Genomic DNA, 13,033 nt, shown 5'->3' with positions numbered 1-13,033 from the left:
GGAAAGAGTTTGACTGTGATTCAGTTCCTTCACACCACACAGGCCTGCAGCTTCCTCTTGGTGGCTGCTAACGTCGAGAAGAGACTTGGCAGGCGTCACATACACAGACTGGGTTTTGGGGCAGAATTCACACTCAGTGTCAGTCTCCCAGGTGTACAATTAATCTCATGACCCTTTTTTGGTAGGAGTCATAGGCAACTTCACAGCTCTGTAGAATTGAACGGGAAAATATTTTTTCAGTGAGACAAAGCCATTTCCCTGCTAACATTTACATTATTTTCCTATAGCTATTTCCATTCCTACCAGAGATATTTGCCAGTTCTCAATGGTTCTTTAGTTACTTGCGACATGAGCTTCATAAAGGAAAGGGTTTTTGCGTTTGAACACAGTTAATACTGGTTTTCAAGTCAAGCATATAAATGCAGGAAACATTTAAAATGCAATATTAAGTGAACTAACGCATGCATTTAAGTAGCATCCCACGTAATTTATTAGCTTGAGTTTGCGCAAGTCCTGCATGCACTGGCTGAAGAATATGAACTAGCTGTAGAAATCCAATCTCCTTGAAGAAGATTTTTTAGTGTCCATTTCTTCTAAACATTTTTAAATTCATTACTTAGTAAAACTGAGGGCTTTACGTATAATACTGTAATTTCTTTCTTTCTTTTTACTTTGAAAAAGCAGCAGGTTGTCTTAAATTTAAATGTATAGTTATATATGCCCATACATAGAACAGAGAAGAACTGCATATGATTTTGCTCTCCTGATCCTGAGTACCTTTAAGCTCATTTTTCATTTACCAAAAAGTACCAGTTAGAAAAAAAAAGAATAAAAAATAAAAGAAATTGAAAGCAAGGACAGAAAAAAAGAGAAAAGAGTATTTTATTGTTCTATACTTAGTTCCATGACATGTGAAGCCACAGTGAGGCTGTCTTCTCTGGGGACAGATTACCAGCTACTGTGTTAAACATCTGCAGTATTATTCAGCAGCCTTCCTGTTTCCTACAAGTTTCCTGTATGACTGAACAGCAATATGCTTAAAACACAATAGCCCAGTAACAGGTAGACGTAGAAGTGAGGCTTGGTTTACGGGAAGTAAGCTACGAGATTTAGTCCTAAGATTCTGAACATCACCTGTGTAACCCTGAACATTTTCAAGTCTCACTGAAATCACTAGAACCTGAGGCCATCGCTGAGAAATTTACAGGATTAGGCAAATAAACTGCAATATTTGTTGAGGTTGAACTTGCTAACTGCCACTGCTGTTGGCAGTTGTCAACTCCAGGCAAAAGAAGGGATGAATTTATTTGTCCGTCTGATTTGTGCACAGCAATCAGGACTGAGTGCAAGACCTGAATGGCCAATGTATTTTACATGGGCACGTTCTGGTCAGATATCCACCATCAAATCTTTGTGAGCCTCAAGAGACATACAATTAAGCAAGCTGCACCTAATCCAGAAAAACAATTTGCTTGGAGAGCAACAAGGAATTTTAGAAACAGTCTAATGCAAAAAGGATAGAAAACCATTCCCAGCTAACTACGCACAAAACAGAAGAACAGAAATGTTTATAGAGGCTGTGTGCCTCCAAACAAGTCCAGGTGAAAGATCTAGATCTCTAAAAACACTGTCAGTTTACATTGTAAATAATCATAATTTAGGATGCCAAAGAAAACTGTTAACAGACAGCTTATTAGGTCTTGCTTTTAAACATCAGTGCAGACCAGGGAACAAATGGCCATGCAATGATCGATAGCTCTGAAGACATCAGAAGGTACACTCCTCTTAAGCACCTAGGAGACCAAAGGAGCTGCATGCACATGGAGGGAAACACAAATTAGAAAACTCATTGATGCAATGAGGCAACCCAAGACAGAGCTATGATGGTAAACTGCAGTGGGCTCACCCTTTTCCCCAAAAATAATTACAAAACCCACTTATTTATTTATTTATTTATTTAGTCCTCATCCAATGGGCTGAACCTTTCTCTTGCTGAAAACAGAATACTGCAAAAGAGAGATTTTGGAGCACTATTAATCTATAGGAATGAAGGTGGTCCCACCTGAACAAAATCCTCTAATAGTGCACCAGAGCATGTAGCAGACATTATTCAATCTAAAGAAACCAAAGTTAGCATGGAATTTAACATAACTTTACAATCATACACAGAGAAATAAATCACATTTTTGGAGAAGTTAATGGTTATTAAAAAAATGGAGTAAGAGCATCTAGTTATAGTCAAGATAGTCATTGATTTCCTCAGAGAACTCTTAAGAAGTATAACAGAACCTGCATTTATATGCTACATAGGAAGCACACAAAATAACAGAAGCTGGAAGAAGCACTGAGATGTCCTCATGCCCATGTGACAGCAGGAGAGAGCTCAAAACTCTGAGTCACTGAAACTTGCTAATCAAAGGGATTAATCCAGTGAAGGCAGCCACCTCTCCTAGAACACTGCTGGAGAGACAGACTTGGACAACAGCTAAAGATGTGATAGATCCCTCTTGCCTCTCATACCCAAGAAAGTGTCAGTGGGACATTTGACTGCAGTGATGCCATTGCTATGGAAGGTTAAAATACCCTTCCTCCACATGGAGTAGGGAAACACTATTACAATTTACAGTATTCCTAGGCTTTCTGTCAGTGACCTGTCCATCTGCTTTCTACAGCTCTTCCCTATCTAATTACTGGTCTGCACGGCGCTTTACAGACACAGAAGGGTAACTTTCTCCTCTTGAGAATTTAGTAAGATGCACGGCACTCAATTCTGAAATGCTGAGCACTTGCAATCCTGTTTGCAATCTACACTGTTCTGGGTACCTCCAAGAAATGCACACAAATGAGACAGCAACCCAGGACAAACGGCATCGCAAACAAATTTCACTGTGCTAACTGGATCAACATTGAGATGACTATGCTAGTGAGGGGACTGGCACTAAGCTGGTAAGGGGATGAGCACCTACAGGTGCAGATTCCCTAAGTGCTGGCTGAACCATGATGACACGCCTGCTCCTTTCAGATCTCAGTGTATAGAAACAACTTCTGGTAGGCAATAGACAGCAACCGATTCAACTCACCAGTGCTCTTCACAGCCAAAATCAGAAGTAGAGCAGCTGCTTATAAGCTGAAGGTCTGCTACATGGTCAGTGCTCTTTTTCAATCTTGTGTAGTATTTACGAACAATATATCCTCTGAAAGCTGAAAAAAAAAAAGAAGTTATGAATCAGAAAAAATTCTGCAGAGGCTGAAACAAAGACTGGCACTAGGCTCTGCAGAGCTGAATGCCCTCGACTTTTACTGAACCAATGGACAGAAAGAACATTTAGCACCTCATGGGGTGGCTATAATGTTTGCAATATTAACAACAGCTGGAAATTATACTGGGCCTTACACTCTCATTACTATAGTGACTGCTTGGCACAGGCCAGGCAAGAAAACAGGCCTCAAAACAAGAACATATGTAATTTAAATAGGAATCCAGCTTAGAATGTATTAAAATACATAGCAGAAAATCATTCCCAAAACACCTTTAATCATAACTCCCATGACTTGAGCCAGTCAGAATTTTACAGAATCAGAAGTTTTACCTGCTTTAATTGTGAGGTAGGGAAGTGAGGAGCCAGGGACAGATACATTCAATTTAAACTAGAAAAATTAATAATATCTGTTCACATTTTCCAATTAACTGCAACCATAATAAAAAAAATAAAATACTTCTCATGCAAATAATCAGGAAAAATCTACAGAAACTGGAATTTACATCATTCATTAAAAAAAGGAGCTGAACAAAATCACCACTAGAAATACTAAATGAAGTAGCAAGCATGCACTGAAATGAAATGACAAAGAAAATGGCAATGGATAGTATTTTGAAGATAGCTACATCCTTTATTTCCATGGATTGTCGCTGGATTTTGGTACCTAAATAACTTAATTACTTCTGTACTTTTACCTCACATGAATTTGCTTGAATTCTTGACAGCAGTGAGCCCCTAGTAATAAAGCTCTAGCACAAACCACAGATAGTGACATATGCTGCACTTAGGAAGAGAGACTAAAAAGTATTGTAATTTACACTTCAACACACAAATGTTTTAAATTTTTTTTTTGTAGGGTTTATTTCAAGCATTATTTTAAGTAGAAATACCTTGATAAAAGGGGAAATAAAAGGCTGAGTAACAAAGAAAGTAAGTACAGTATCAGTGCCATAGCTGGAGTATACAACAAGCAGTTGCTGCGTAAGGCAGCTGAGGGTTGTGAGGGAAAGGAGCTGTTGATTAGTCTAGCAGGACTGCAACTTTAACAGTGAGACAATATGTAAAAGAAAATCTGAGCTAAGACCAGGAAATATTATGTTTCTGAGAGAAAAAAATCCCTGTTGAAGAAAAGCTTTTAAGCACAATGAACATGTGCAGAAGCAGAGTCACTCTGGAGATTAATTAAAGGAGAAGAGTTTTTTTTTCCTGGAGTCCAGGGTTAAATATTACAGTGGGATGTAAGATAGGCACAGAAATAGGGTCTAGGGCAACCTCATGTGGGATCGGGGTCAAGATAACATTGTAGATTACAAAGGGAGGTAGAATAAATATAGAATAAATTGAGAACAGAGAAGTTGATCAGAAGATTAAGAAGTTTCTCCTGTATTTCACACCTCTGATTTTATGAAAACACTAGAAGTAGCCATTACCTACACAGGAGAGAATAACGACTGTGCAGAATTTGCAGTCCCTCAATTATTACCAAATTATGAGATAACTGATTAATTTGCCTTTTATTCTATTTAACTGCTGTTATAAATTTAGCTCCCCACTTATGTTTTGGGTTTTTTTGCATAATGAAAAGATGATGGAGGGAAAAAAAAGAGCGCTGCCTCCACTGCATCTTTTTTTTTCCCTTAGAAAAGGGCCTGTAACTAATCCTTTCTTTTCTATTTTAATTCCTGTATAGTGTTAATAGGCTTTTCAGCCACCTACTTCCACAACAATATGTGGTGTTGCACTTAGTTGTGCAATATAAGAAAATGAAAACCATTCAAACAGCTCAAGCTGTGGTATGCAATGCACCATAACAATCTAAGCATTTCCATGCTACTGAGGTTTCCAGGGTAAGAAGCAGCAAAAATTGCCTTTTAATGAGAGGTTACCAAAATAAACAGCCATTCACTTTACAGAAGGCATGACAGAAGCCGAGCCTGCTGAGGTGTTGTACTGAATACAGAGCTCAGGTACTGTGAGGCTCAGGAACTTTCCACCCTTAATAATCAGACTGGAAAAGTCTGCCTGTCCAGCAGTGATGAGGCAAGCACTCCCTTGCCCCATGTGATCAGGCTTCCAATCCTTAACTATCCCCCACTGACCGGACAAGGAGCCTGCTCTGATATTGGCAGCAGCGCCCGCTGGCCAGCAGCCACCTCTCTGCAGCTGAAACACCCTGAGTATCGGTCAATGGACTACTACAAAGATAAAGAAGCACGGAAACAAATGAACTAGCAAGATAAATTTCGTTTTATCCTGAGTAATTTCTCAACTTCTAGTAGTTTTTTGCACGTTTGTGTGTCTATAAAAAAAAAGCCCCAATATCTATTGTGATTTTATGTTTTAAAATTCTTTTTCCCAGAGACTCTTATCAATGTCAGTACAACCATTTCAGTCTTTCCCTCATTAACTACATAAAACTTCCTATATCTGACTTAATAAACATAATCTTTACCCTATCTTTAGTTCTATACATATTTTCAAAATCAGCTCCTCTTCAACTTAACCCTTCCACAAGCTGGTTTCTAACATTCTTCTAGAATACCTTGACTCTGACAGGTAAGGGGCTGTATTTTTCCTACTTTTCCTTTGACTCATGGGATAACTGAAGTAGCAGGATAAACAAACTTGTCTCTCTCTCAAAAGCTTCCTCAATCATTAGCAGGACTGCATCTTTTCAACATTTATTAACTGGATCTATAATGTTTCAAAAGAAATGCATATGCAGAGAATTCTACTGGGGGAGTCTGAGAGGCTGGGAAGCTGCTCCATCACAGCAATTTGCATTACTGACTGGTGCTGGTTTTGACACTAAGCACTTGGCTCAAAGAGTGTGAAATTAGCAGACTCATGTTGCTACTGCTCTGTGAACAATCACTGCATCATTGAAGAAGAATGATTACCAGCTGTCACCTCATTTTCACCTTACACAGTCTATATTCCAAACTTTCCAGCAACAGTATCATTAACCCTGATCTTTACCTAGCCAAATGTGGCAAGATTTGAAGAGCAACATAGGAACTGAACTTAATTTCAGCACTTCTATTAGTAAGTCGATGTCAAATGTTTTATGTGACACAATTTAGGACATATATTTTTACTTCTTGTACTGATCAATTCTCACACAAAGTGAGTGTTCTATCAGCTCCGACATCTAGCAAACCAGCAATGCACTTAGTGCAGGGATTCTGAAATTTGGTGTCTTGCAGTTAAGTTAAAAACCTTTATTTTAAGGTCTAAGGCATATACATTACACACAACGTTGCACAATTCCAGATAGGAAAAGCCCAGGCATTTTCCCTCTGAATCCCACAGGAAATATATAGTTACAGAGCAAATTGTGAAGCACAATGTAGAAAGATCAAAGCTACACAATCACAGGTCCATACAAGAAGTATAAAGAAAGGAGATGAAGTAGTATTTTAAGCAGCAGAGGGATTCATTTTCAGTCACAAAAAGTCACGTTAAGCAGACATTTTCTACAGAGAGACATTTTTAATCTATAATATCATCTAAAATAGCATGTAACAGCAACTCAGAAATGAAAGCCCATGCTCACTGTAGAAAAGATATTAGAGTAGTTTGTAATCAGGAGTTGATTTTCTAAGAACAGCATAACACTTTCTTAATTTGCCTAGTTAAAAGAACATTCAGCAGCTTAACTAACAACATCTGAGAGGATTTGGAGCCCACGAATCTGATTCTTCACTCCATGCCAAATTAATTCTAATGAACACTAGAAGGGATGGCAAGTCACACCCTTTGCTGGGTCTCATGAATAACTGCCCTCTTTCACCTCTCACTCTGGATGGATATTGGGTGATACCTGTTCAACAGCAGAAGAAAACAACTCTTGTCTGAAGTCTTCTGGCAGAAGCCTTATAAGAAACCGAGTCCCGAGCTCTCACGTACCAGCAGTAAGCATTAGTAACAAGCAGTGACTATTAGGAAGTCACCGAGGCTGCCATCAGGGCTGGTGTCACTGATGCACATCACCACTTGGACACTGGGTTTTTTAATTACCATGCATTACACTCTCTGACCCTGAGATTTAGTCAAAGTGAAAAAAAAGTAAAGCTGACTGTGAAACTCCGTCAATACCAGCAAGTGAAGGAATAGATTTTCCAATGGATTGTTGGATAATGCACGTTGTTGTCCCTTCTCGATTTTAGCGAGGGCAAGAAATCCAGTCAGAATGGTCTCTTTTTCATCTCCTCAAAAACAGGAGAGAAAACCAAGAAGAAATTCAGACGTATCCACATTGACAGAACTTAGCTCAGAGGTAGGGATAGAACGTAGGACCTTACACTTCAAAACCATAAGGCCTTCCCACTTTTCCTAACGTGTTTCCTGCACAGGAGCAACAGGCTTTTAGTGGTTACTAGAAATAGCTACTAAAACTGAAGACTTAGTAGATGCTCTAAGCTATGGAAGAGTAAAGTTAACCAAAGCTGTGCAGTCTGTACAAAGCAGTCTGGTTTACCCTGAATGTGAAATCAAGCGAATACAATGAGTCAGTGCAGCTGCTATTAAGAGAAACACATACATCTCTTCAACAGCTCTTACACTGACAGTGCAGTTAAAGGAAGAAAATTAATGATATAAAAAAATAAAACTGGATCTATTACTTAGTGGTTGTTATTTCCAGTAAAATTAAAAATTAAATCTATTTTGATAGATGTTTATAAAGTGCTTAGAAGTTTTTGTAACATTTTACAAATGTAATTCTTAGATCTGTACAACAGTATTAGCTGAATGGATGCACACAGCAATATAAATAGATGGGAAAATACAGAGTTTTCAAGAAATACTTCCTTGTCTTCTATTGAAGCCAACATTATATCCTTGCTGTTGAAAATCCCGAAGGTAAAACTTTATTTAAAACTTACATTTATTATAAATGTAAAAGAGTAAATTACAGCTGTTCTCAGGCCCTCTTTTTGTTTTTATTATAAAGGAGTAAATTTTGCCAGAAGCACATGTTAGAAATACGTAAATAGTGAGCAACACTTCATGGGCAGAAGTTACAGAAAGAAAGCAATTTACAAAGGGATGCTTCATGTGGTTTCCTTCTGAACATCTACCACTTTTTATTTTTTTAAAAAAGAGAAAAAAAGAAGAGGCAAAATCTTGAGTTCTTGATAAAGAATTTTCCAATACAATGTGACATATGGTGAGTGTGTGAGCACGTGTTGGAGGAGGAGATGGTGGCTCAATGGATTAGTCATTTGCCTTTCACCTCTGGAAGCATAGTTAAACTCAGTTCTGACCAGAGCTGCACAGTATATTCCAGATGGCTAAAGTGGGCCTAATTAAAATGAATTCAGTGATGTCACCTTGGATCTAAGTGAATCGCATGCACCACTCATTTGGCATTTTGGCAATGTCAGTTCACAAATGAAATAACCAGATTAAAATCCTCCCTTAAGTCTTTTGGGACAACAGTCACACTGCATGGAAATACATGCTATCATAACTAGAAAATGTAATTTTATAATTGTATTATCTGTTGTTTTAAATTCCAATTAATGCATTGTTCTAATACAAAGAAACATTAACTGAGACTTGCATGTGAGGTAAATCAGTGCAGCAACATTTCAGTCTGACGATTCAGCGTATATATACTGATTTAAACTAGCCGTGATTCTAGTAACATAATTTAAAAAAGAAATCTTTGTTTTAGTATTTTTCCTTTTATGTAGACGTAAATCAAAAAATAAAAATCCCAATTACAAAGAAACAGAAGTGCAAAGTATTGCTAACTCCAACGCTTTACACAAAATCATTCCTTACAATTTGTTTCCAAGTTAAAAACTGGCATTTTCTAACCTTCACAGTTTGAAAAAGTGTGACTGGAAGAAGCAGGAAGGACCTTGTGTACCATTTTAGCCATGAGCAATAACGTCTGTGTATTCTGAGAATCTGTGATGAAGTAGGGTATCTTTTTCTTCCCCACCTAATTTAAATTCACAAGTATTTGGTTTCCTAGTAAAGGTGTTTTTCTCCATCTGAAATAATGACTTCCCCCCCCCCCGTAATACAGTACACTCAGGAATTGTATCCTCATATATATTGTGAGGGTTGGGTTTTTTCTAAGTTTGTTTTTATTTCCAACATTTCTTCAATGGATAGTGAACTGCTGGGCCCACAGAGATCTCCAGACCACCAGCTCATGTATTTGAAAGGCATCTGTTTATTTTTAAAATGCAAATGCAGCCTACCTCAAAGACTGACTTGTAAGAAATGAACAATCTGAACAAGTCAAGAGGTTTCCAATCAGGAGCTGTGTTCCTCCTTTATATCAGACTATGATCATTTGCTGTCAAAACCACTTAAACAATATCCTGGAATCTGAATGAAGTCCCCCCACAATTAAAATGAGCAGGATAATCCTGCAAGAATTATTCAGGCAAATCATTTTTCACACAGTTTAAAGTAATGATAAGGTCATTTACAAAAGAAATCAGCGCCTTTGAAATGCTGACTTGTAGACAGAGGACTGCCTGGAGGAGGGCCATAGATAACAGTGAAGACTGGCCTCCTAACACTACCCTCGCAGTCTTTGGAACTGATTCTGATGAAGAGAAGGCCCAATAAGGTTAATACCCCTACTTTGATCTCTGTCAAAGCGTACCAGCAAGAATTAATTTACATTTCAGATGAAAAAGGTTGACAGCATGAAAAGGCATCTTGTTTCTGGTATGTGAATGTGCTGTAATAGATCGGGAATTCTGAAAGGAAGTTCTGAGGAAGCTAAAGGGATAAGCCGAGCGGCTGCTTTTATTGGGAAAGAGATGAAAGGAAAACAAATTTCAATATGCGCTGTTCTGTAGAAACATGTAAGCCAAATGCTTCCTAAATTTCAAGGCCTGCTTGAGTAGAGGAGGAGGAGGGGGAAGGGAAAGGAAAGGGAAGTACATATATTTTAATTATATGGTTTTGCTAATGTCTGGATGACAAATGCAAACAATATATCTCACTGCCTGAAATGCCTCGTTTAAAAAAAAATAAAACAACCAAAGGTGATCATGCTCCATTTTACTGAAAAGCTGCCTTGAACTACACACATTATAAGATGTGCCGGGAAGGGAGAGATTTGGAATTGCTTTTGTCTCCATGTCACTAAGCACTTGGACTGTGTGATGTAAACAACAGAAAGACTGTCAGTGTATTTTAAAACCTGGAAAATGGCCATGATTAGCAAGCATGAGCTTTGATTTTGAACACAGAATAATTAGCATGTAGAGAAAAGAAAATGTGCACAAGAAGAATTTTCAAATAAGAAATCGTAGATATAGCTTTCTAAAGGCAGACAGAAATGTGTTGAGGATTATTATTATTATTACTACTACTACTACTATATCCCTTTGAATGCAGTGTCAAAGATAGGAGGAGCAGACAGCCTAATTAATATGAAGGTGCACCATGTCACTCTTAACCCTATAGTCTTAATGCTTATTCACCCGGACTGATCAACGAAACTGTCAGGTGCCAGGTTACAAAGGAAGAGAGCGCGTGTGTCAGTGGGAAGAGTGTTAACAGCATTCCTCCAGCATTAGGTCCAGAGGGCTCAACAGAAGTGTCCAAATTCAAGGGCAAGTGTACAGTCCCACTGCCACTGCTCTGCCATGCTTGATGCAGCGCCTCACAGACAGCCGGAAGAAACATCTCCAAATCTCTGCCATGTGTGCAAAGAGCAAAATAGATCAGTTGCTTTCTCTAAAGAGTTAGTAATGAGCAGGCATCTCCTACATGCCTAAGAAATCTGGCTGGATAGAACTCTAAGGCAGCATATCCCCTATAGTCTCCAAATGATAGTGCAACACACCAGGGTCCTACTGAATCCGAGAGAACTCACATCTTCAGGAACTGGTAGTAGTGGGACAGTGACGGGTCATCTGTTTCACTTTCCTTTTTACAGCAAAAGGCTGTTGCAAGCCAGGAAATAAATGAAAGTCGAGGTACGGCAAATGCAGCAAATACTCCAGGAAATAGTTGCAGAGGGTGCTTTAAGATCTACTCTCTGTGCTATCATGAAAACAACGGAAAGCGTCAACACAAAGGAGAACAAGAAGGGAGAGACTGCTTATGTAGTCCTTCAGTGCTTGTTGTAATGGCAGAAAAAATTTCCCCTTAACAGTTCTCCATTTAATAGAATATTCTGCATTTGACTCTAGAGCTATAGTTCATGATTCTACATAGCAGTATGCATGCAAAGCTATAAAATATTATCTTATCCTAATGACACTTTATTCCTTTCTGTAACTAGACTGGTATTCTCTTTTCTGCTGAAAGTCACAGTGATGCTTAATTTCAGAGTGTATGATAGAGAACAGAGAAGGATGACAAAACTTAAGACATTATAGCACAGGAGGCAGGTAGAATAAAGGTGGTACACCTTGGTTTACCTGTAAACATATTTGTTACAACTCATTTTCAATCGTCTACAGTCTTTCAACCTGGGGTTGGACACGGAAGGTGTATTACACTGCATCATATGGAGGCCGCTTCATATTGGCAGTGTCTGAAAACACCATTGAGTTCATGGCACTGGTTCTCAGATTTCTGTGCCATATGGTACCCTGCTCTCTACTAGAGACCTACACAGCCCTATGGGCCTGTTCCTCCAATAATCTCTTTAAAGTTTATTCAAATTCATATTGATATGGCTGCATAGGAGTCTGGCACAGAGTCAAAAGATTGGCCAAAGCTGGCAAACCCAGCAAGCAGTCAAAACAAAAACCTGGCAATCTGCCAAGATCAGGCCTCGACACAAAGACAGAGAAATGCATGTCCAGTGCTTCCCATCCACATTTGCAGTCAAATCAATCGAGTGCTTCACACAAGCTCTACATGTAGTTTTATAATACTGTGCTCAGAAGAATCTTAAAAGAATTAACTCAACAGCTTTTAATCAGTATCTTTTGCTTCCAGAGAGGTACTTACAAAAAACCCAAAGTGTCTGACACCTGTCACTGATGTCATTTGATACTGAAGAACAAATGATCAGAAGTAATTTTTTTGATAGCTTTTGTTGGGACTGTGTGTATTTCTGCTGGCTATAAACACTGACACATGAGATCACTCAAGCAAAATAGGTGTTGGCAACTGAAATAATGTTTTAATTACCTGCTTGAATACGTATAGCGGCCTCAGTTCTTCTGTTCCTTATTTCCTTGTATTTCCTGCGAGCTTCATATCCTCTCCAGGCTAAAAATACAAAACCATGTGCTGGAAATTATGTTTATTTAAGGAAGTGCTACAGAGTCTACAGAATCAGAGATGTGATGAAACTTTCATCCCGCCTGCCATAATCACTCCAGCCCCCACCTCCAGTATCTCTTCCCTACCCACCCACATGTTGAACTCTGAGTTCACGGTTGCGGTATTCACATTGCCACAACTTCAAACACTGCTTCACTCGTCCAAATGTTAATTGTCACCATGTGCTCATTGATGTCCTAATCCAAAAGGCAAAGGTGCACAATCACATCAGCACAAGAACTCCTCTCCTCACACAGAACCTCAAATCTAATACAAGGAAGCCTGCTACATTACTAACAATCAGCCTCTCAAGCCCACCCCACGATGCATGTTATCTAGAATTTTGATATACATGGGGCGCACGGTGGGGAGCAAGTGAAAGCAGGCTACTGCACTTTATTTATGCGCTGCATGCTAGCATAGACATACCTAACAATATTTTCATTTTGTGCACAGGCATCACACCAAAAATACTAAAATATTTAAATAAAGACATTACCAAATACTAAGAT

General features: G+C 38.7%; 1 protein-coding gene across 1 annotated transcript in view; it reads right to left on the bottom strand.

The window, feature by feature from the left end:
• The window catches only part of LOC104272718 (myosin-IIIb-like), a gene marked incomplete at its 5' end in the record, with an annotated part of 78,567 nt that overhangs the window by 49,944 nt on the left and 15,590 nt on the right, over positions 1 to 13,033 (bottom strand). Inside the window, one exon of the mRNA XM_009867788.1 lies at positions 12,387 to 12,467. Within this exon, the coding sequence (XP_009866090.1) occupies positions 12,387 to 12,467 (81 nt within the window). The remainder of the gene's footprint in view (positions 1 to 12,386; positions 12,468 to 13,033) is intronic.

This window comes from Apaloderma vittatum, unplaced genomic scaffold (genome assembly GCF_000703405.1).
Source record: "Apaloderma vittatum isolate BGI_N311 unplaced genomic scaffold, ASM70340v1 scaffold3704, whole genome shotgun sequence".
In the NCBI taxonomy this organism is placed as follows: domain Eukaryota; kingdom Metazoa; phylum Chordata; class Aves; order Trogoniformes; family Trogonidae; genus Apaloderma; species Apaloderma vittatum.
The sequence above is the reverse complement of the archived record's forward strand: the minus strand, read 5'-3'. Positions and strand labels throughout refer to the sequence as shown.